Source organism: Streptopelia decaocto, assembly GCF_964273445.1.
Source record: "Streptopelia decaocto genome assembly, chromosome: 1".
Taxonomy (NCBI): domain Eukaryota; kingdom Metazoa; phylum Chordata; class Aves; order Columbiformes; family Columbidae; genus Streptopelia; species Streptopelia decaocto.
The window spans coordinates 33,834,922-33,858,159 of NC_138663.1; the positions used below are offsets into that span (position 1 = coordinate 33,834,922).

Genomic DNA, 23,238 nt, shown 5'->3' on the forward strand with positions numbered 1-23,238 from the left:
AAAAAAAAAAAAAAGGCAAATATAACAGACAAAGAAGCTGCAAATAGAGCAGTGTGCTCATTAGAATAACATAACACTTCAGCCAACCATTGTTGCATGACCAGTCCATATCAGTCTCACCATGTTCACAAACTTTGACAATGATACATTTGGGCAAGAAAGGCAGCAGTACCTACAAGCCAAGGGCCAAGTCCAGAAAGAAGCTGTGCTTTCTGAATTCACAGTGCATAGTGTCTTCTAAATTTTTCACGAGTTTGTCCAAATACTGTATTTCCTCTTTTAAGAAAAATATTTAGGAAGCAAATTTTATAAGACTGCTGGAACCATGTTCCACTGAAAGAGTTAATTGAAATATTTCCCTCATTTTTGTGAAGTTACCTCTGAAGAGAAGTCACCCCCTTCTAAGGTGAAGTAGGAGCCCCAGAGATGGTGGCAGGCTTGTTCACCACATGTGATGCCAAGAGAATGGCGAGCAGTGGAGGTTAAGACAGCTGATTACAATTGATACAGTTATAATGAGTTACTGCTGATTAGCTTGAGTCCTCATGACTGACAACTTTCATTCCTCAACTAAGGAAATTGCAAAGGTAATGTGTTAACTTGTTTTCGTGACATGACAATGTTTATGAAAAAATAGAACTACTTCTTGTGAGTAGTTCCATGACTAAATAAAGTGAGTACAAAGTCCGCTATTTAAAGGTTTTGAGCAATTATTGGCAAACACATAAGTTGAAAACCATAAACATTTATCTAGAGCTGCTAGGCATCATGGTGGCAATTCTAATCTTTTCATTCTGATCAGTCCAAGAAAACTCATGATTTTTTTCCCCTAGTGATTTTACTGTAAAGATTTTATGAGCCTGTGAAAGGAATTGCAGGAAGCCTGGACATTTTTCTCAGTAGCTATTTGAGTGTTTCTCTGCTCACTGCAGAGGAGCTGAGCTATCAGCATGACGGAGAGCGTTTTATAGGGATCAGTCTCTGCCTCTGAAGAGTCAGCTGTATGCACTGCAAGTGCCTCTAAACATGCATTGAGAAACAGCTATGTATGGACCAGAGTAAAAGCCAAGGCTAAGCTCGCATTGAAGACATTCACATTAATGCCATGCTGTTTGCTTTTCCTGAACAAGATATCACTGTCACATGGCTCTGCACTAACAGAGAAAGGAGATGCAATTCAAGGACTGACAACAGATACTTTTTTTTAAAACATTTTCTCTTTTTATTTGTTTTTCCTGATGGCTGCTACAAGCAAAGGAGGTATTCAGAAATGTAACTGCACGATAACAAACACAGGCAGCAAACTAAGTTGATGGCATGAAAGGTGTATCTGAGAACACAGAATTGACAGAATCAGAGTCAGATTTTATTCGAGTAGTTTTTAAGATACTCTCAGCAATGATATTGTCATTAGGGAAGAGTCTTATTTTCCCATTCTGACTGTGCTTTGGTTCGTGCACGGGTTCCAGGAAAACCACCCGTTTACCTGTGCTGGTCTTCTTCTCGTCAGCTGGCAGGTCTTGCGGCGGTGTGGAATTCAGTATGGATGAGTGCGCACTGCTTTGGTTCAGCTTTCTCTTCCTTCTCTTCGCCTTACACTGGCATGGACAGGGCGTCAGATAGAGATATAGCAGTACTAGAACAATACTGGCTACACAGGCAGCAAGGGTGGTAAAAGCTGTATTAAACGCTTCATGAGCGTGGGACCTGTTCACCGTGAAGTTGCTAACATTTATTCTAACCTCTATGGTTTCATTTAATAGCCTTTTCTTATTTATTGCGATGCAGGAATATAGCCCCGAGTCCTCTAGTTGGGCATCTGTTATCTCCAGGCTGCCATTACGAAACACCTTAAAGTTGTCAGTCTCCCTGTCTGGCTCCAGCAACCTATTGTCCGGACTAACCCAAACAAAGTGCGTGCCCGCATCGCTGATCCTGCTGTCACAGTGTACAATCAGCCTGTCACCAACTTGGGCATCGTGAATAAACCCAAAGGCTTGGAAAGAGCTGTTGACAGTGCTTTCAGAGCAATTCAGAAAGTTGTCGTGCAGTAAAGGCAGTTTATTGTAACCTCTTGGGTCTGATCGCAACAAACAGGTGTACTCGTTTTTAAAGTCCACCACTGAATTGAAGTGTCGTTGATACCAGAAGATCAGCATGGAGTACAGCATACAGTCACAATAAAATGGGTTGCTGTGAAGATAAATTCCACTAAGATGTCTGGCCGGCACTGAACTCAGGCGCTGAATAGGCATCGACTGGATGTGATTAAAAGAAACGTCCAGCAACACAAGGTCTGTCAGTTTATGTTTTCCAGTGTACAAGTCCAGTGGGAAATGAGAGAGCAAGTTATAGCTTAAGTACAGTTTCTGCAATTTGTACAATCCTCCAAAGGCTGAAGACTCTATCTGTGTTATCTGATTGTTGTACAGCAGGAGAACCTCCAGTGCCCTTAGCTCCTGAAACACGGGGCTGCTCAGTGTCTTCAGACTGTTGGATGACAAGTCCAGGTACTTCAGATTTGGGGTTGTGGAAAAGCTCCCAGTGATAATGCTGCTAATGCTATTATGATTGATTATTAAAGTGTTCAGTTTCTCAAACAGTACTGGTACCCATTCAGGCTCCAAAAAACCAATTCTGTTATAACTCAGATCCAGCCTTCTCATACATTTATAAAGATTTCCTGGCACTCGAGAGAGGTTCTTATTGGTGCAACTTACGATATCACTGGCACAGATGCAGGCTGTTGGACACATCCCCGGGCTGCTTCCACAAACGCTCACTGTGAACACCAAGAGGCATGCCAGTCCTTTGCAGTTCACTCTAAAAACCCCAAGTTGAGTAGAAATTGTCCGCCAGTTTAAAGACATTGTTACTGTCTCCCAGCTGTCTCCCAGTGCTCCTCGCTACAGATTATATGTGCAGTTAGCTTTGCACTAATCACTGTCAAAAGAGGTACACAGAAGTACAGCATGTTAACATTTACGATTCATACCCTGCCTGATTTCTTATGCATGCCTTTTGAAAAATACAGGAAATTCATCCTTAATGTTTCATATGGTTAATTATAAAATCTAGTTATTCTTAGGTGATGTAAGCTTAACACAGGTTTTATGTAAACATGAAATTCTGCACTTGCGTAAATATTCACACTACAGATACGATGTTTTTTCTCTTTAAAAACAATGCAACTGTTTTTCAGTTTTAGACCAAGGAATGCAATTTCTGACAGTTCATTAAAAAAAAAAAAAAAAAATCAGAAATGTTCCTTTTTGAAACATGACTGAGCAACAGCATCTTCTACCTGTTTCCAAACCAACCCAGATGGAAAATTGCTGGTACAGGAAAGAAAAAGCCTCATCCAAAAATGCTATTTTCTTGTCTAGTGGGGAGCAGTTACATGTGTTGCTTCCCAATTAGAAAATGTCACACATTTTCAAGCTAAGAATTTTCTCAGACTACTCAGCTTTAAATGTCATACGATTTTTTTTCTTTTATTCCAATAACTGATAGTTCAGGTAGCAACCACCTATTTTTAAAGTTATTCAAGATGTCCAATTGGAATATTTTGTATTTGCTACTTCTACCTTTGCCATAATAACTGTTGAGGAGGAAATTTTCAATGCCTGGTGCCTGCTTCAGGAGCAAGTTTTGGGAACTTTCAGTAAGAATGAGTCAGTAATTTCTCAAAACTTAGTAAAGGAAATAAAAATTTGCTCACTCTTAAATAGTAAGACCAAAACCAGCCATAGTCTCTTCTGAGAATATTTTAGTGACACTAGGGTTTGAAGCAGGGATGTAACATTTGGCAGGGTAGTGATTCTCTAGGGAATCCAAGGGATATGCTTTTTGCCATCTCCAAAGAAAAATGTGCACAAACTTAGCAGCATAATGAACATTTCCGTTCACTGTTGCTCTCCCTGGATATCTGTTAAGAGTTTTTCAGTAAATTCCCGGGTGAATCCATATGCACTGATTATCCCCACAGCTCAAAGGTGGTATTTAGCTCCCACATATTAACCTCATACTTATTTCTCCAGTCTCACACAGCTGTTGGTACAGTATCTGAGCAGGACAAACCCTGCAACGTCTGCTCTGCACTGCTGATAACGACTATGGCCAAGAGCTGGGACACTGCTTGTGGGCAGTGGGGAGGAGGAGAAAGAAGCAACCTCAGACAGAAAGAAGCAGAATAAAAGGAGAAGTTGTATTCTCTGATGATGCAAGATGCAAGAAGAGGTGAGTCTTGAGTACAAAAACATTAAAATCAAGACCTCGAGGGTGAGGGACAGCAGGGCAGAGAGGCAGCCAAAGAATGGGAAAGAGAGAAAAAGAGGATAGGAGATGCATAGGGGAGGAAGGGCAAAACCAGGGGAGAAGGCTGAAAATGGAGCATCATCATTGGTACTAATAAATCAACTGAAGATGAAGTAGTTGGATGATGCAGAAGTTAAGGAATATGAGAGTAGAAAAACAGATGGGGAGGATGTGAAGGACAAGAAGAGAGTTGAACAGAAGAGAGGTAAGAGTTTCAGGAGGTGAACCTTAGAACACAGTTCTCTGAAGAATTTGCATCTGCCACTTATGAACCTAAGATTATCTATGCAATTAATTAATTAATATATGTGAAATGCACTGATTTCCACTCTCTCCCAGGTCCTTATTCCCCTCCTCTCTAACCCTCTGCAAGTCTGGCAGGCTGCTGTCTTCTCTTGACAAATCGTCTACTCTAAAGTCAAGTGGTAGAGGATGTGCTAAGAATCTAAAGAGCTGAACCTTTTAATGACCCATTAAAAGAAGAAATATGAAGGTAGCGGGATTCACCTTTCACAAGAATTTATATATACATTGGCTTTAAATGTTTGCATTCCCCAAAACTGTATTAAGACAATGACAAGACTGCCAAGTCAAGTGCCTAAAAATTAAAGTGTCAGAATTTAGGTTTTCTGTGCCACTTTATATTTTTTTATACAATCCTCAGTAATACAATCATTTTTTTTTTCCCCAAAACCTCTCCTCACACTGTGCACAGGTAATGGGGAAGAACAGGGGAAAGAATGGATGATTACATCTCTGTACATTTACAGCTCTGTAAATGCCTACACCTGAGAATTGGAGCATATCCTAGCTTCTGTCACAGAATTCCTGTGAGATCAGGCAAATTATGTGACCTAGTCACTGTTAGAAAATAAGGAATATATTACAGTCATTGGCTTGAGACTTAGAAAATAAGGAACCTCTGTGTATTAAATTTGGAAAGGACTGATCTGAAGAAGTGCTGAGAGTCAAAATGCTATGACCCCAGCTGGCATTTCTGACAATAAGGACTTCTCCTTGCTTCCCTGCCTATAAAAGGGATATAGTAACATGATCTTAGCTATAGGAATATTGTAAAATATATATTAGAATAAAAGCATAGTATCAAGATTAATAACATTTTATAGGCTTTTAGATCCTACTGAAGTATCTAACTGCAGGGGTTTTCAGTGGGAAGTTAGGAACTCAGACAAATTATTTTTTTAACCAGTTCTAAGCAATTAACTTAGTTGGTTTTGCTGGCTAGCTCATCTTTTATGGCAACAATTAAAAGATACAAGTTCTTCTAAAGGGTGAATCCTATCAAAGCGTTACAGAAATGACCATCAGGAAATAATTCTGCACCCCAGCATGGATTTGCGTGGCATGCAGTACATAAGGCACAATGGAAACACACTGAGAGATAAAAAAAGTATTTAATACCAGCTCAGTTAGCATATTGCATGAAGCAAGGTATCTGAAAACTGCATACCAGAAGACCACGTGTGCAATAACTGAATTATAAAGCATTCACAAAATGGGAGAAAAATTGCTGTTGCAGAGGTTGCTTTTCCCATTCATGTTTGAAAGCCTGAATTTGCAACCTAGGCAGCCTAATTTTTAATGTACCCGCACTTGCAAAAAGATGAATGGCACTTTCAAAAATCAGCTCCCATGTTGACTATAACTGCGATCCTGGAGATACTCCAAATGTGACATACTAGATCCATGCTCAGTTTTGGAACAGTTACCAAATTTAATACACCAAATAGGCTTACATGTTTGTTTCTGTCCATATCTACAATCATCTCATCAGAAACTCTAAGCTAGTCTGCACCCAAATCCCAAGGGCAGATCAGTGGCTAGTGTAAATCAGCATAATGCCTTTGAGTTCTAAGGAGAAGAAAATCTCTGCAGGGTCTGAAAATTGGGCTGTTCATTTCCAAAGCTTGTTGAAGTTGCCATGTGAGAACTGTTTCAGATAACTTGCCTTGCCTGGTGAGGCGAATCCAAATTACAGACATCATAGACATACCAGAAGCCACACAAGGCTATTTTGAGAGCACGCTGACAAGTAGAAACCTTCCTTGCCATGCCCAGCTCACAGTGCAGTGCCTACATTCCCAAAAGGGTGTTTGCCTTTTTGGAGAGCAAAACTGTTGAGTTACAACTTGCTCCTCAACCTGTCTTCCCCAAAACTTCTGCTTAAATCACACAAGATGGTCTGCAAATCCAAGCATGCTCAACAAAAATATTTATAACCTATGACCTCATAACCTCATTATAACCTATAAACTCATTTGAACTTATTCAAAACAACTGCATGAACATTTCTGGGATAGTAACGCGTATGTGTTAAGTGTCAAGGAAGAACAAAGTCTATAATCAGCCTTATACTAAAAAGTGACATTTTATCTCAATAACTTTACTTCAGGTCTTAGAAGAGTACTATTTTACAAATTTCAATATTAGGTATTTTCTCAAGAGAGATATTGCTATTAAATACTATCAGCTAACACATGCCAACAGACTCTGGCTAAGTACTTCACCATTATTTCTGAATGAGCTGGGTAAATAGCTTTTTTGATTTATAGCAAAGTGAAGGGCATGGTTGAGGATTTTGTACTTGAATTCCTTTCAAAGAAATAATTTCTCTGTGGTGTTAAAGTGTGACATTTTAAGTTCACTGCCAAAACCACAGTACTCTGAGATGAATCAACTGTGCAGTAATGGTGCACGTGCTTCTTTACCCTTTGAGAAGGAACACAGAAGAAACATAGGACATATCCTCATATCATAGGGAATATCCTCTGTTGCTCTGTTGTGAGGAGCAATTGACTACAACATATCAGCTCCTAGAGAAGTTGAGAATTTGGGTCTTGTTTTTGATCTTTTCAATGTGTATGGGGTTTATTTTATTTTATTTAAGTAATGAGCAGCTGGAGCTGTTTACGGAAAAGAGCAATGCCGGGTAACCATCAACATCCTCATAATCAGTTATCACTGCAAGATCAACTAATGGCCTAAACACTCATTTCCACTTTCTCTGGGCTTTCTCTCCCACTAATGCTACATTAATGATCTCTATACCAGCTTTGTCTTCTACCATATGCACCTTCAGGCTTATTGCTGTTTCTTCAAGGGAAATCTGCACACCACACTATCTCTTCCAGTTAATTTGAGACTTTGCTAAAAAAATCCTTACGTAGGATATATCTTAATTTAAGCAGTGGATTGGACTGGAGATCACGAGTCACCTGAATGCTTTTGCATATGCTACCGTTAGTCTTGTAGTAAGGATAACATCTTCCTGTATGTTGGTGATACAAAAAGTCCTACATCTGTCTGACAGTTTCTGCACAGTGAAAATGCAAATATTTGCACACAACCCCACTGTACTATTGTAGGAATACTGTTGAGCCTCTGGAGAGCTCAAACACTAGAAAATATTAAAGATCTCCATCCACACCTTCCACACACTATTTCTACATCTTCTAGCTCTTTTCCTTGTGCCATGTCTCCTCTGACTCCTCCGTCCTCCAGTATCACCAGCCAACAAGTCACTCGTGCATCTTTGCACCTTCCCATTGACTTCCAAAGTCCACAGAGTTGCTCTCCCTTTCTTGCCAGTCTACATATCAGACAAATCAGGGTTGTATCAGTTAAACGTAATAATACATGAAATGAAACTGTGATGGCTCAGGTGTTAACAATTTTTCCTCACAGACCCTTGCTCCCCCCCTTTTTTTTGGCATAGTATTTGATGAAGCTTTCCTCATAAACAGAGAAGAAAAAAAGTGACTGTTAGAACTGGCTTTTATTAGTTTATAACAACAATATTATACAAATGTAATTATTAATGCTTTTAATCCTAACTTTATGGACCTTGTTTAAGTACATGACATACCCATTAATTACAAACATACTAGTGGCATCCTACATAATTAATCTTTTAAAATGTTATGCTTAAAAAGAAGATCTTAATAAACTTCCATTCCTTGGGGGGATGGATGGGGGTGCTGAGGGGGAGAATACTGTCAGAGGAAATATCCTCGTAGTGGCCACCCCACTCTGGTCTCCAGGAGTGTTTTTATCACTCCTGAGCGAGAAAGGCACTCTCTGCATCAAATCTGCATGACAGCTGTACTCAGCATTTCTGACTGAGCAGATCTGGATTACCCAACCATCATAATCCATGAGATTTAGTGACATGATGGATTGGACTGCAGAGACTGTTAGTGAGCTACATCTGGGTGATGTTTTGATACACTGCACTAAATCCCTGAACTGGGCTAAGTTGTGCTTGATGCAGGACCTAGCAGTGATGAAAAAAAAATAGCTTTACATCACCTTTGCAGCAAGCTGATCCTGAGGTCAGTCTGGCAAATGGAGTGGTCTCTCTGGCCAGCACCTGGCCAGGCCTCGATAGTGCTGAATTAGAAATGAATTTGTCCTAGTAACCTTAGCCAGCTAAAACTGTTTTCTCCCATTTATCCCTCACTAAAGACTGAATTTCTCTCAAGACAGATTTATTTATTTTTCTTGCACCCATGATAACTCACTTGGCTTAAAGAAAACTGAGACACAGATGAGCAACTGGCTGATGTACCACAGTGTCTGAGTTGGACTAATCATCATCATCAGTCTGTCTATGGCAGTACCCACTAAATGAAGTCAGCACTAACTCTTATCCCTCTTGGGAGAGAACAAGGGAAATATGCATCAGTGAAACAACAAAAGCATCCTATTTGCTATGTTAATTTGTAAATCAAGCTGCACCCTAGCTTAAACCTTGCAAATGACTTCAGTTGCTAAGGAGATTAGCAAATAATTAAGAAAAAAAGTGGAATGATAAATGGCAGCGCCTGTTACAGTATCAGTAACCAGTCTCCAAGCAATGCTAGATCTTACGAAAGTTTAGTTGCCCAGCGTAGGATCCTCACCGCCTCCAAAAGCTTCTCTGACGGGCTTAACTTCAGAGAAACCCCCTTGCCTACGATGGCGGAGGCTCCTGTCAGTCTGACGATGGGAACTGCCCGCTGCAGCGCCTAGATCCTTACCGGGGATCGTCGGAGGGCGAAGTTTCGGAAAGCCCGGCGGCCGGGTGGGCTAAACCAGCATCGGTTCGGGAGCACCCTCTTACCCACTCACCCCATCGGGGGATCCGCGACCGCCTTCCCCAGGCAGGCTCGTCCACAGCTGCTTCACTCGGCAGCGGAGGTGGGGACCGTGTCTCCCCCGCCCGTTGCCGGGCTGCACTCGCCGCCGGCTTCGGGGGCTTCGCAGCGAAGCCCCCGAAGCCGGCGGCCCCTTTCAGCCCCGGCTCTTGCCCCTCAGGACCCTGCCCGCCCGCCATACCCCGGCCACCGCGAGGGTTGTTTGCTTCGCCACTCCTCCGGGCAGCGTTACCTGGAGCTCCCGGCGGCCGCTTCATGTCCGGGAAACGCGATGCCGGCCCCGCCGCCGCCGCCAGCCCCGGCCCTGCATGCTCCGCTCGGCTGCCGCCGGGTGAAGTTGGGTGCCGCCGAGAGCGCGGCAGCGGCTCCGCTGCGCTCCCCCGCGGGCGCAGGCAGTGCTGGCCCCAGGGATGGAGCGGAAGCCCGGAACCTGGTACCGGCAGCGCGTGAGGAGGGAAGGCAAGAGACTCCCGATCACAGCAGCGCCGGGGTTTTTATCCTCTCCTGCCTCCGCCCTCCCGGTCGCCCCCGCCGCACAGCGCCGGACCTTACGCCGCCTCCCCCCGACGCGCTCCCGGGGGCTTCTGCGGCATCGGGACGGAGCCGTCGGTGCCCCGCGGGAGGAACGCACAGCCTGCCCCCGCTCCGCCCCTCTCCTCCCCTGGGGTCCGCGGCCTCGCGCGGGGGAGTGTCCGCTGCTCCGCCCCGCTCAGCTTCGGCTCCGCTCCTCACTGCGCCGCTGCCCCCGCCAAGCCGGGGTAAAAACTGCCTCGCACGGGTGGGCTCAGCCGCTCCGGTGCAAACCAATCCCGAGCCCGCCCGGCAGCTCCTCAGCGCCCGAAGGCAGCGTTTTCGGGTGGACGCAGGCGATGCGACCCCCGCTAAATGCATCGAAACTCTCCGTGCGCGGGCAAGGAAACTCAGGGTGTTCATAAGGGGCAGATATATTTAAAAGGTATTGTGCTAGCTCTGGAAAACAATCCTCCAGCTAATTAAATGATCAAAACCCACGGCGGCTCTGTGGTAAACTAGGCTTTGATGAGAGCAAAAGAGTCTATCAAAACATACAAGGTGTTATCTAAAATTAATTGCCATGTACCCGGTTGTCTTGAGCATGGGATCTGTGGGAGAGCTGCTGCAAGTGGGGAAGTTCGACCAGGTCGGAAAGACGAAAAGCTGCAGCTGAAAACCTAAGAACACCCCTCTCTTTGTTACACGATGATTTTAACCTTCCCAGCAAAGTTTTTCACTACATTTCCACCATAATTTAGAGTTCTCTACATTTAGAGACTGAAACTGAACGGAAGCTAGTTTAGCAAATAACAGAGATTGTGGATTTATTGTCATCCAGACACACAGTTTATAGAGTAATTCTCAGCAAACAGGCTTGTGTATTAAAGCTGCTGTAAATTATGCTTTCCTTCCAAAGGCACATAGCAAAGTGATTTTTAATGAGGGTTCATGGCTACATCTAATGCACAAGGGATCATTCTTGTCCTAAAATTCGTGCTACAGACAAACTAAAATACTTTAGTATGGTACAAGGTATCTATTAAAAATGTAATTCAATACAGATGGAATCCCAGTGAGCCGTGGGTGATGCTGATATTGATTTCAGTTTTGGAGCACTACCTTGTCATAAAAATCAAGTTTTTATTAATCATTCTGATTTTGTGTTGAATTTCTGCATTTCTGTGCATTTGGATGATGCACGAGTGAAGTAATTTTAAACTTCAGGTTATTGATTCGACATTGATTGGTTTCAGACCCTCCAATGGAATATTCATTTGTTTAAAGAAGTTTGTTGTCTTCATTTAGACTAAGCCATTAAACTTTTCTAGTTACCTTGATGTATCAAAATATTGAGTGAAATTTAAGTTGATCACATTGCCAATACAGTCTGAGGAAGATGATAATAACTTTGTAAGTCTCCTTCCCCTGCTATCGAAACTGAAAGTGTTGAGCCTGGATTCTCCTTAAAGACACACTTATAGAATGAAATTTCTGTCTGTAGCAGCATATGGAGTAGCTGTCCATTTGTGAATATTTTACATGCTTTGTTGAAACTGATTTTTAAATACTAACAATTTTAACTGCAGTCTGTTCAGACCTCAGTAAGCGTGCAGCACTGGTAGGTGCAAAGCAACCGCTTGTAGTCAAGTTATTTAGATTTCAGCCATGAGACCTGAACATAGTGATAATTACTTTGGGGAAAGTAAGACCCAAATCATAGTGAAATGTCTAAGACTTAAGGCAATGAGAATTTTGTTTTCCAGTTTTATATTTCTTATTCATGTTGACTGGGATTTGCTTTTTATGTTGGGGATCTCAAGGCCCAGATGCTAAAGAAATTGATGGGAGTTGTGATGATCCCTACATGAGCTGCTCAGCTTGCAGATAGAGGCCATCTGCCAATAAGCAGACTTTGCAGAGAAATCATGATCAAGGGACGTATCGAATAGTCTCAAAGGAGTTCAGAAAATCAAGATTCTTGTAAGTCTGGAAACTACTGCTTGTAAGCCCAGCAATTCTTCATTTCCACTGAATGTTGACAAGTTCGCTCATGGAATGAGGCATTGTGCTATTTCACAACATAAAGGTACTTTTGGCACTTGTTACATACTAAATTACAAGGAATGTTGTTTTTAAAAATCTAATTTGGCTGGGAACAACCAGTAATTAGCTTTCTTCTACCAAATAGTACTGATGTGCAAACAGAACCTGTCCAAAATCTTTGTTGATCATACATGGGCACAAGCTGTGTGAAGCTGACAGTACATTAATTAGGACGTGAAACCTTTATCTTGCTAATCTGTATAAATGTAAGTTTTCTGGCATCACCAGTAGAGATTTTTATTGCAGAGAATTGCTGATAGCTGTCTCCTTCTTCCAAAAACATCAGGATCCTGCCTGTGTTTCCCTGCCCCTGTACCAAACTACCTATTAGAGTGAAAGCTTTTCAGTTCTTATTTTCATGTCATGTGCAGTGCCAGACAGGCTGATGTGGCTTGAGAAGGGCTTTTAATAATATTTCTCCTGTGCTCTTGAAAAACCCTGCAAATACAGAAATGCCTGTAGTATCTAAAATAACTCTTTTTAGTAAAACAACAATTGTATTACAGTTGTTAAATTGATCACTAAAGGAATTTTTTCAAAAGCAGGATCACCTTGGCTTCAGGGAGTTTACAGACCATTCATGGGCAAGCAGTGTAACTATTGGGCTAAGGACTAACTAGGAGAGAAGTACTGAAAGAAACGAATAACCACCACCTCTTCTATTACACTCTGCTTCTGGCAAGGACATGGGTTTTCTGCCATAGTGCTCCTGTAGGAAGGATTTCCAGTCTAAGGCCTGGTTATATACATTATAGCCATTACAGGGCGTGCAGTAGAAAGAGTTAGAGACACGTCTTCCTTTTTGTGATTCCCCTCTCTTGGTCCTGAATTAATTCTGTTTCAGAGCAAGTCTAGCCTGGGATTTAGGGTACTTCAGGGAGCTGGGAGACATCGGCTGCAGTCCTGCATGAACAAACTCTGAAACTCCAGAGGAAGGCAGGGAAGCAAGCTGCATAAGGACTTGAAACACCAGTCTGTGAATACCTAACGGGAAGAGTACCTCCTCTTTCCCCAGTCATGTTTCAGAAGGAAGTGGTAGCTGATGCTGTGTTTTGTATGAAGTCCATACCAAACAGCTTGACAACTTCTAGTGGACCAAGCCCCTTGTTGGGGAACACCAGATCCTTTCTGGACTTCAGTGTGAGGTATAAGTACAGATGCTCAGTCCTGTCAAGGCTCCAATGATTTCAGCATGCCCTGAGGCAGAACACGACTGCTGTCTGCTCTGGGAAATTCAAGGTTCAAATCTTTCAGTGCCTCAGGAGATGAAGAGAACAAAAGACAGGTCTTTCAGGGGTGGCAGTGGCAGGCTTGGGTTTTAAATCTGTTGATGTATACCAAATGATGAGCAGGACTGTCACCAGAGAGTTATAATCACTCTTTTCAACTCTGTTTTCCAACCACTTTGAAGCTGGGCTCTAAACCCGGATCTGTCATTCCACCAGGACACTGCTCACCAGGCTGCTCCGTCTCCAAGGGCTCAGCCTCTTTTTTTTTCTCTTTTCTGTTGAAAAGCTCATTTTTGACTCCCACATGGGAATGAATACTATTCATTACACTAAGGATAAAGAAAATAGAGAGCAATTCTTTAGCCTGATGTGTGGAATGTGGGAGGATTGTACTCAATCCCTACCTGGGCAAGCAGTTCCTTGCTCCTCATCCTTAGACATTCACAAATGCCTTTTGTTTCCCTTTTTTCACTCAAACCTATTGTAATGCTCCTTATATTCAGTTTTATAGACCTGCAGGTCTGTAGGGGATGTTCAAAGAGCCGTGGAGTATCACCTGCCTGCCACTGTCATCTTTCCCCATTCTGTCCTCAGAACTGGCACCAGCTGGTAAGTGCTATTGAACAGGAAGTCAGAGTGGCTACCATTAAGTTGAAGTTCTCATTAGGGGTGAGTACATTTCAGGATAAAAGCTTTTTACTACTTGTATTTATTGATTTAGCCCTGACTTCTTGTCCTTTCTTCATTCAAATGCTTCTTCAGTACCCAAAATGTCAGTTCCTTGGTTTGGTAGATTTGCTGTCACTTGCAGTCCTTTCTGAGGTCTTTGCTATCTCAAGGCTTTCATAAGAACAAAGATGGGAAAAAGACCAACAACTACATCTGAAGTGCCTCTGTTAATCAAACTGATTTACTTTAAGGGTCTCCTTGCTGTGTGCTGGTGCCATGAAGCCTGTGTATAACAGAAGATGCAGTTTATGCCTTGGTTGATTTATAAAACACCGAAGAAGGTTGAACTGAGGTATTCACAATCCACGGGTGTGTTTAATATGTGTTATGAAAAGTAAGTGAACATTTTATTTTGGACTAGATTAGCCATTGAAATCTAAAAGTTCAGAAACAACAGAAGTAAATCTTAGTGGCTTGGGTTTCCTCATGGGCTTTTAGGGTCCTTAAGTCTTAAAGTTTGCAAATCTCAAATACACCCAGAGATATTGTTCAGCAGTCTTCAAGTCTTTGGAGCACATTTATGTGCAAAGAAGGCATTGTTAAGCACTGGAGGATAATTTATTTTCATTTTCTATTCCAAAGGCAGCTCTTGAGAAAATGTTACAAATTAACAAAAAGTTATTGGTTCAGTGAATTTAGCCTGTAATAGTAAGAACATTTGGGAAAGTAATTTGTCATAGCCTCGAGCGATCTCTTTTAAAGCAGTACAATAGCATTTCTATAATAACAGGTAGATAACCTAACCTTTAAAATACAGTTCTTCATGCAAATAAACCTTGCTGATGGTCTTAAGTGATTTTGAAGGCAGTCAGACATTACTTATATCTTGAGACACCGTATGTCTCTCAAATAGCCAAAATAAAAGTGGGAAAGCTTTTTAGAACACCAGATTGATTTTGTGGTATAATGTGCTGTAGCGAGTTACTACAGTAACTCTAAAATAACATCTAAAGAAAGAATATGCAAGTGGATTTTTTTTTAATTAAAACTTGAATGGTAATCCATGGCAATACATAAAGTATTTGTGAATAATCCCTAGACTTGCAATACCAGTCATAAGGAAAAGAAGGATGGGACATCTCACCCTCTTGACTTTAATTGTTCATGGATACAGCAATAGGCTTCTCTGCACTAGAGTGGCTATACTTCTCAGAAGATATAGTGCAAATCCATTTTGTCGATATGTGGCACTGGTAGAAAACTGAAGAGGTTCTGTGGGGTGTCTCATATTGGGTGTGTGACTCATTTAATTGGTTACTGCCTCCTGCTCCCCCTCATACTTTTCATGGAGTTTCAGCACATTTTTCTCTCTCACTCCAAGACCCCACATGTTCTATATGGCAGACCATGAATGATCAGTTCTTAAACATGATCTATCAGGTGAGTGTACCTGATGCTTGGACTCACAGAGTGGGAAAGAGCACAGGAGGTGGTGCACTGCATAGAAAAATAAAAATAAAAAAAAAGAAGAAAAAAAGAAAAAATAAAAGTAATTTAAAAAAAAAATCTGTGTAGAAGGTCAGTCTCTACCTGCAGCCTTCCTTTGCATTTCTTTCTCCTCATATAATTCAGGGTATCAGATGTGAGTCCCCATTCTGTTCCATTCATGGAACCCCAGAGCATTGTGCCACAGGATCCTGAAAGCTGATATGAAGACACTAGGTCTAGTACAGCAGTGCTATGAGTTTTCTCGGGTGGGGGGTGTAGTTATGCAGCTGCAAAGGACAGATAATCTTCTGCACATGATTTCCTGCAAAAGGTGGTTACAGATCTATAACTCCTCATGATAATGTGTTATGGCTACAAGGCACCAGAAATACCATCTGAGAGATGCAAACCAATGCTATATTTTTACCTTTTGTAAAACAACAAACTGAAGCTCCTAACAATTACTATGATGCCTCCCCCCCTAGCTAGTGTCCTTTTTAAATCAAATATTTTACTACTAATATTTAGCAAGCAGTTGCAAAATAACACAGGAAAACTACGTAGGAAAGAAAGAAAATCGTGTATTACTTTGGTGAACACTTACTTCGCAAAGTCTTTTATGATCCATGTTAATCCAGGCTGAAACTGCCCTGACTTTTCTTCAACTAATAACAGGGATGAGCACAACTATCCATTATCTTTAGTCACTTTTGAAAAAAAAAAAAAAGGATATAGGGAAAAAAATATGCCAGGAGCTGTCACTGAATGCAGCTCCCCTGCTTATTTCTTTTGGCAGTATATGAGCTGGAAATAAAAGGACACATTGCCCATTATTTATAACCATGTATCTTGAAATCAGCAAGGGTTAGCATAAGGGTAGAATTTCGTTCACATGCAGAGTCGTGTTCAGCATGCTGCTCATTCTTTCTGTTATGGACATAAACCAACACAGTCCAGAGCAGCAACATGTTTCCATAATGCCTGGTGTTGCTCTCCCACCTGCAGTGCCTGTGGGAGGGCTGGGTTGGCCTCTCACACTGAGCAGGACTCCAACCCACTTCAGATTTTACAGAGAACCTTCCTCTTCTTATTCCTGATCCTTAGATTTCAGGACTGAAATGATCACAATGTTGTTCAGAACAGTTTGCTCTTGAGTTTTTCAGGGTTTTCAGAAACTGGAATTCCCTGCCTTGTTCTTTCAGTCTGGCTTGTGTCTTGTGCTGAGGTAAAAGACAGAATCAGCATCTGTTGTGGGCTCAGTTTCATAGTGAGGGATGCCTGAAAGTCCCCTGTAAGCCCTATTATTGGTATAAAGGGCTGGAGTCATTGAAATAACTTTTTGTTTGTTTGTTTGTTTGTTTTTGTTAATTTGACTAAGTTTTGAGGCATATGATCTGACAAGAGTTCTAAGACTAAATTGTGGTCTTGACAGTATCCCTGTTCAATATAGTGGTTAATGCCTGGATGTAAATGAATGCCTTTTCATTAAGACTAAATTTCATAAATGTAATATATACCCTTATCAATGCACACAGTTGAGGTCTTCGCTAGCAAGGATTTGTTTCCAATACAACTGTGGTATCAGGATCGCTGATGTTGTCTGAGTGCTTGGTTTTTGTAAAATCATAGAAACATGAAAGTGTTTTGGTTGGAAAAGGCCTTTAAGATCATTGAGTCCAACCATTAACCTAGCATTGGCAAGTCTACCTCTAAACCATGTCCCTAGGAACCTCATCAATGTATCTTTAAAAACCTCCAGGGATGGTGACTCAACCACTCCCCTGGGCAGCCTGTTCCAGTGCCTGACAACCCTTTCCGTGAAAAAGTTTTCCCTGAGAAAAAATTAACGTATTCAGAAAAATCACAAAATATTTTGAAACAGCTTGTCCTTCGAACTTCAAAAGTAGCTGGAAAAAGCTTGACAATGCTAGAACTTGAGACCCACTTTAAAGTGGAGGAAAGAATATTTCAAATAGAGTGGAGAAGTGTCTTTTGACCTTGTGCCAAAAAAAAAAAAAAAAGCTGCAACTGGAAGCTTACAGAAGTCATTACTCTACCTACCACATGCAGTAACATTAAGTAAAGCAGAAATGTCTGGGAGCATGAAAAAGCATATGTTAGAAAATGAGCCTCTCTGCCTCCTGGTTGGTTTCTATTATCATGTCAATATCCTGAAAGAAGAATTAGATTTATTAAATCATGAAACAAGAAAACTTTTTTTTTTTTTTTAATCTTTGTGGTTTGCATTCTGATTATGAGCTTGAATTGAAGATTTTTGTGTGACTGTAGCATCTGCTAGCTGTCCTGACCAGATGGAGTCTCTAGCAAAGTTAAAAATCTCATGTTCTCTTGCTCAGTTTTTCTCATAGACAGAGCATTTGATTGTTGCTTCTCCTTTTACTCAGGTGATTGTTTTTATGGAGCTTGTAGGTCTACCATTATGTTTGAGATTTCTACGCCTCTGTAAGTTTTGCTGTGCAGACAGACAGATACAGAGACAGACAGCCTGTCTACGTAAGCCTCATTTACTTGAGGCATCATGTTAGAAACAGAACAGCTGAGCATAAGATTGCAGTGTCCAGTCCCTGGAGAAGGAAAAGTGGGAGATCCTGTACATTGTCTCTGCCATTTGTGCCTTTAAGCTTGCAGGACTGTAATCAGCTGTATTAATGGTTATGTACATACGGTATAATTGATTTCAGCAGGCACTTTCACTTAGGAACTAGTATAGCTTCATTTATGGCTAAGCTAATTGATAAGAGACTGAAGAGAGAGCTACATTGCTAGGTATTACTGAAATTAAAAAGGAATTGGATAATTCTGGTAAATGACACTTCAGAGTCTTCTGAGCTGTTAATTTCAAAAGGCTTTAAAAATGCAGGGCAGAATGGACAGCCCTCTATCCATTATTCATTCAGGTAAACTCATCCCACCATTATCACTGTTGCCTGAACCGATCTTATTTTTTCCTTTCTTGCACTGTATTTTTGTCTGCAATTTAAAATGCAAAATCTAAGTCTACCTAAGATCATGGTTGTAGCTAAGTTACAATTTTTTTTGCCTAGGACACACACATCTCTGTCATTCGTGTTAGCAAGTAACCAGAGGGAACAGATTTATAAAGCAGCAAATTTTGATGTCAGAAGAATGTCATATCTGCCTTCAACTGATTTTTTGTAAGTTTATTATATGAACTACTCTGTCCAAGGAAACAGAAAAAAAATCAGTGCAAAGTTTTAATTGTATTAGTAAATAAAATATTTAAAATAGGAAGCCTACATTACAAGCAGTGGAAATAAAATGCCATTTTAACCTGTAGAAGGAATTTTGCTCTTTTGTTCCTAGAACAAGATCAGTTTTTATCAGAAAAATCCTTTATTATTTGATCAGTTCCCTGTGCCCTCACAGATGACCATGTTTTTCTGGCAGATATGTGACTGCTAGAAGCTTGAAAAACAACACATGGTGAGGTAAAATAATTGCTGTGCTTTAACCAGCCAAGTCTGCTTTTCTCTTGCAGTAAGCTCCTGTTCTTTTGGCTGCAGAGCATCTGCTTTTAATGAACACAAATAAGCCAATAAAATGAATATTTATGTTATTACAAGATTTCCTTTCTACATAGATATGTATGGTATTTTGAACTCCAAATACCTTCTTTGGAGCTTAAATATAGCTCCCTGTTTTTATGGCATCACTATGATAATTATGATCATACAAATTGGGAGACGCTGTAAGGAGGTGACAATTCAGACATCTTTTCTGGTTATTCTTGGCCTCACATTAATCCATTAATCTCTCTCTGGATTTGCTAGTGCTGATTTCTGTATTCACATTTGTATTCAGTAGCATGTCACGGAGATCATTGTGAGTGGAGACAACGGTAAGATTAAGATCCAAGTAAGAATCTGAGTCTGGTTTTAGTAGTAGTACACTTTTTGGCAATTGAAATGCAGAGGGGAATTTTCCTAACTCGTAGAAGTAATTTTGAGAGTCAGTTGTTTTTGTTTTTTTTTCTGTTGGAACAACTTTGTCTTTTTCATCTGTGGCCATTGCTACTTTTTTCATCTTGAACAGTCAGTACCAGCACATTTTCTTTCATGCGCTTGTTTCTTAGGAGTTTTGTGATGTGACCTATGGCTTGCACCCAGCCACATATCAAAGCATGTTCTCAGGTAGTATGTACGAATAGTTTGACTGAGTCTATCAGGTCATCTATGCTCTTTATTCCTTAGTTCAGTTAGTGCCGTCAGTAGCTGCAGGATGATTTCATCTTTGCATTTCTACATATCTTTTGGGTGGGAAAATGGGAAGATGCAGTCAGTAATCACCCTGTTTCCAGACCTTGCCTATTCATCTCTGATCATGAGTTTCCAGCAGTCATGTACTTCTCTTGCATTCTTCTGAACCCTGTAGAGGAATAGTTCAGCTGTTTTTGAAGGAAATATAGTTTGGTATATTAGACAAAAATATGTATGGTATGTTTGGCAAAGTTCCTGCAATAGCTAACATCACCTGAGCTGACCCAGTGCTTGTGAGATGTGCATTCCTATTTAGAGCTTTTATTTAGATGAAGATATATCAAAATTTGATTTTATACAGACTTGATTTTCAGTTTGGTTTGTACTGACGGTGCATGGCTGGTGGGTACTTGGTGCTAGAGACCAAGTATGTTCTCATGTAAACTTATGCTCCAGATTGTTAGTTTGTCATATCAATTCTTAAACAGCAACCAAGGGATTAATTTTGGAAAGGCTTGTAACACCATATTTTGATCACTGAGTACTTCCACTTGTAAGGCCCTGGTTTTGATTGCTTATAACCTTGTGAAAATTTGACAGCTGAAGCAAAAATATCCCACAGAGTCTATCTTCCCTATCTGATGTTTGATTAGGAAGTGCCAGATATTTCTGAAATGTTCTGAAATATGTCTAGGAAAAAAGGAAAAATGAACAACCAGTATTGCTGGAAATGCTCTAACATCTCCTTATTTTGTAGGAATTTGTGAGGAAGTAGCCAGCTTATAAACCTTTGAATAATTACATTTTTCACAATGACAAACAGACTGCTTGCTTTTTACCAAGCAAATACCCTAAAGCTTCTGCCTGCACTGGGAAAGCCCTAGTCTAGGACAGAGCGAGGAGGAAAAACCTGCTACTGAGGGTTATGCTGGGTCTTGAACCTGACATCTGAACTGGGAGTCCATCTCTTCTGTTTTTATAGTGACCACTCCTGGGGTCTGAGCAGCTGGGAAATGAGAGATCCTTCTGTGACAGTAGAGAAGAGATGTGCTTAGAGGTGGGTGTGAGAGCAAAATGATAATGGAAAATATAGCGGGCAACAGTGTAACCAGTGACTGTTGTAAAATGCACGGAGAAGGGCTGTGAACTAAACTAAACAAAGATAAGCTTATTTCTGGTTGACATTGTGTCTCATGTACTGTGAATCAGAAACTCTGGTGAAACATGGGATTTATTAAAAAGTCAGGTAATCACAGAATACTTTAGATAGGAAGGAACTGCTAGAGGTCATATGGTCCAACCTCCCTGCTTGAAGCAGAGCCAACTTCGAAGTCAGATTGGATTTATCAGGGTCTTGACTACTTTCAGTCTCCTGGAGCAGCTCATTCCCGTGTCCCACCTCAGCTTGTCCAAATTGAGAAAACTTAGATCCCCTTTCACAGGCAGATATGATTGACAAGTTTTCTCCTGAGTGGAAAACCTCTGAATCACTCAATGCTGCCTAGTAACATTCTGTAAAATTGTTAATTTCAGTGTAGATATTGGAAGTGGATGGCAGCTTTTTGTGAGCACTCTGACAGCAATTTTCTGTGAGACAGTCACTTGTATAAAATAAAGTATACAGGTAGACTGCAGCACCTGTCTGGAGTTACAGAGCTCTCTTCTGTTTTCCCCACATTTTTTTTCTGCAGCCAGAAATGTACTTTTTCCTCTGCCTTCCTCCTTTCCCCAGTTTACATGTTTCTAATCTAATGGGAAGGAAATCTTACTGGAAACTAAGCTTTTGTTCAGCTAAGCCTGACTATGCATATCACCACCATGTGAATGAGCCATGGTTGGCTCCTAATAGCCACCCCACTCGGCCTGAGGATTTAACTTAGGAGAACTCAAGGTTCTAAGGGAAATCAGCTTTACAACTTATCTGTACATCCACTCACACATATCACAAGACACAGCAAATTGTCAAAGATTTTTTGAAAGTAAAAGCCACCCCACATTGCAAAAAAAAAAAAAAAAAATCTACTCTTGTCCCTATCCCAGTTACACTAACTAATCAAGAATGTTTGCAAATGAAAAGCAATATTTTGATTAGCAGTATTTGCGTTTTTCAAAGTTGTATGAAAAAGTCTCTTAGATAAAAAAGAATGTGTATGTGTCTTGCATCCAAAAATAATTAAAATTTGCAACTATGGACAATATTTATGTCATCATCAGTTTTGGTTATGGCAGTATACCATCTGGTGTGTGGGATCAGCATCACAAAGTCATTTGTCAGATATTGTACAAAACAGTGGCCTTCTTTTGTATTTCAGATTTTTTCTTATTTTTCTATGCACCTACATAGAGTTTAAATGGAAAAAAAAATCGGGAAAAAAACCCTCTTGCTAAGCTTCTCTTTGAAAGTGTAAGGTGATGAATACAAATTTCCTTGTGTGAGTTTCATTAACACAGAATCTTCAAACAGGTTTTCTAAGTCAAGAAGGGCTATGCTATCTTTCTGCCTGTGTGTCCGTATATCTTTATTCCATGAGAACAAAGTGTTACTCTACTGTCCACTCTTAATCACATTTCTCAGATGAACAGACCTTTTTTTATGGAGTTATTAAAATTTAGTGCATATTACGGTTAGTGCATATTTCTCCCTGGGAGAAAAAATGCAAGTTGCTGGCTCTGTTTGGCCTGTTGCTGGCCGGTCACCAGATGAATGCTGCTGAGAAATTCAGCACAGCTAAGCTGGGAACCAGCCCCCATGCTTGGCTTGGAGGACACAGATAGTGAGGGTTTGTGTGGGGAGATGGGTAGCACTGTGGCAGGCAAAAGGGGCTCATTATAAGAATAAAAGCTGGAGCTACTACAACAGGGAGAAATCCAGCATTGCAAGATCCACAAGAAACTAAGCCTCATGAATTCCTCTGTTGAAAGATACTTTGTTTGTAATTTAAAAGTGATATATCAAATTTAAGCCATGGTGGTGTTTTATAGTGAGCCACCCACTATGGTTAAACACAGTTCTCGCAGACTCCTCGCTGTGCTGAACTCTGAACTCTGATCTGAAGCTCTGCTGGACTTTGTGTGAATGCACAGTTCTACTTTTAAGGAGTTTGTGTTTGGCCTGGGAAAGTACACTCATTCCAAACTGTTTAGTATACTGTATGGTAGTAAATTGTTGCTCTGAAACACTTAATTCACAGTGACATTTATGCATATTTGTAAGCTTTTAAAACCTAAAAACCCCTTTTCCTCTATCATCACAAAAAAATTCAGGTATAACTGATAGGTCATTTCTGGTAGTGAAATTGTTGTTGTGGCATTAGGTTGTCTTGCTTCATCTGTGAAGTCCTTATCTTCTGCCTTAGAGAGTTCTCCAACCAACTTTCAAAAGTTATATGATGCCAGGAAAGTCCCTCTGGAGCCATGCAAAGTTCAAGAAAAGCAGGAGGATCTACCTTCCTCTCAGGCAAACGTTCCACTTTCAGGTAATGACACTTTTAGGGCTAACTACCCACTGGGAAAGGAAAACAACCC

The 23,238-nt window shown here is 40.8% G+C and overlaps 1 protein-coding gene across 3 annotated transcripts; it reads right to left on the reverse strand.

The window, feature by feature from the left end:
- Positions 1-1,221: 1,221 nt before the first annotated feature.
- AMIGO2 (adhesion molecule with Ig like domain 2) lies at positions 1,222-10,089 on the reverse strand. Of its 3 annotated transcripts, none has more exons than XM_082072302.1 (2): positions 9,706-10,089; positions 1,222-2,943 (listed from the first exon to the last, which is right to left on the reverse strand). In XM_082072302.1, exon 2 carries the CDS (start codon positions 2,868-2,870, stop codon positions 1,305-1,307), a length of 1,566 nt encoding a protein of 521 aa, XP_081928428.1. In that variant the 5' UTR covers positions 2,871-2,943; positions 9,706-10,089; the 3' UTR covers positions 1,222-1,304. The 3 variants fall into 3 exon arrangements, with proteins under 3 accessions (XP_081928428.1, XP_081928429.1, XP_081928430.1); XM_082072303.1 differs by lacking the exon at positions 9,706-10,089 and adding an exon at positions 9,357-9,443; XM_082072304.1 differs by lacking the exon at positions 9,706-10,089 and adding an exon at positions 8,647-8,712.
- Between the last annotated feature and the right edge of the window lie 13,149 nt (positions 10,090-23,238).

Bases quoted from the DNA above. Each gene is read 5' to 3' on its own strand.
- AMIGO2 (XM_082072302.1), bottom strand. From the start codon at position 2,870: ATGTCTTTAAACTGGCGGACAATTTCTACTCAACTTGGGGTTTTTAGA.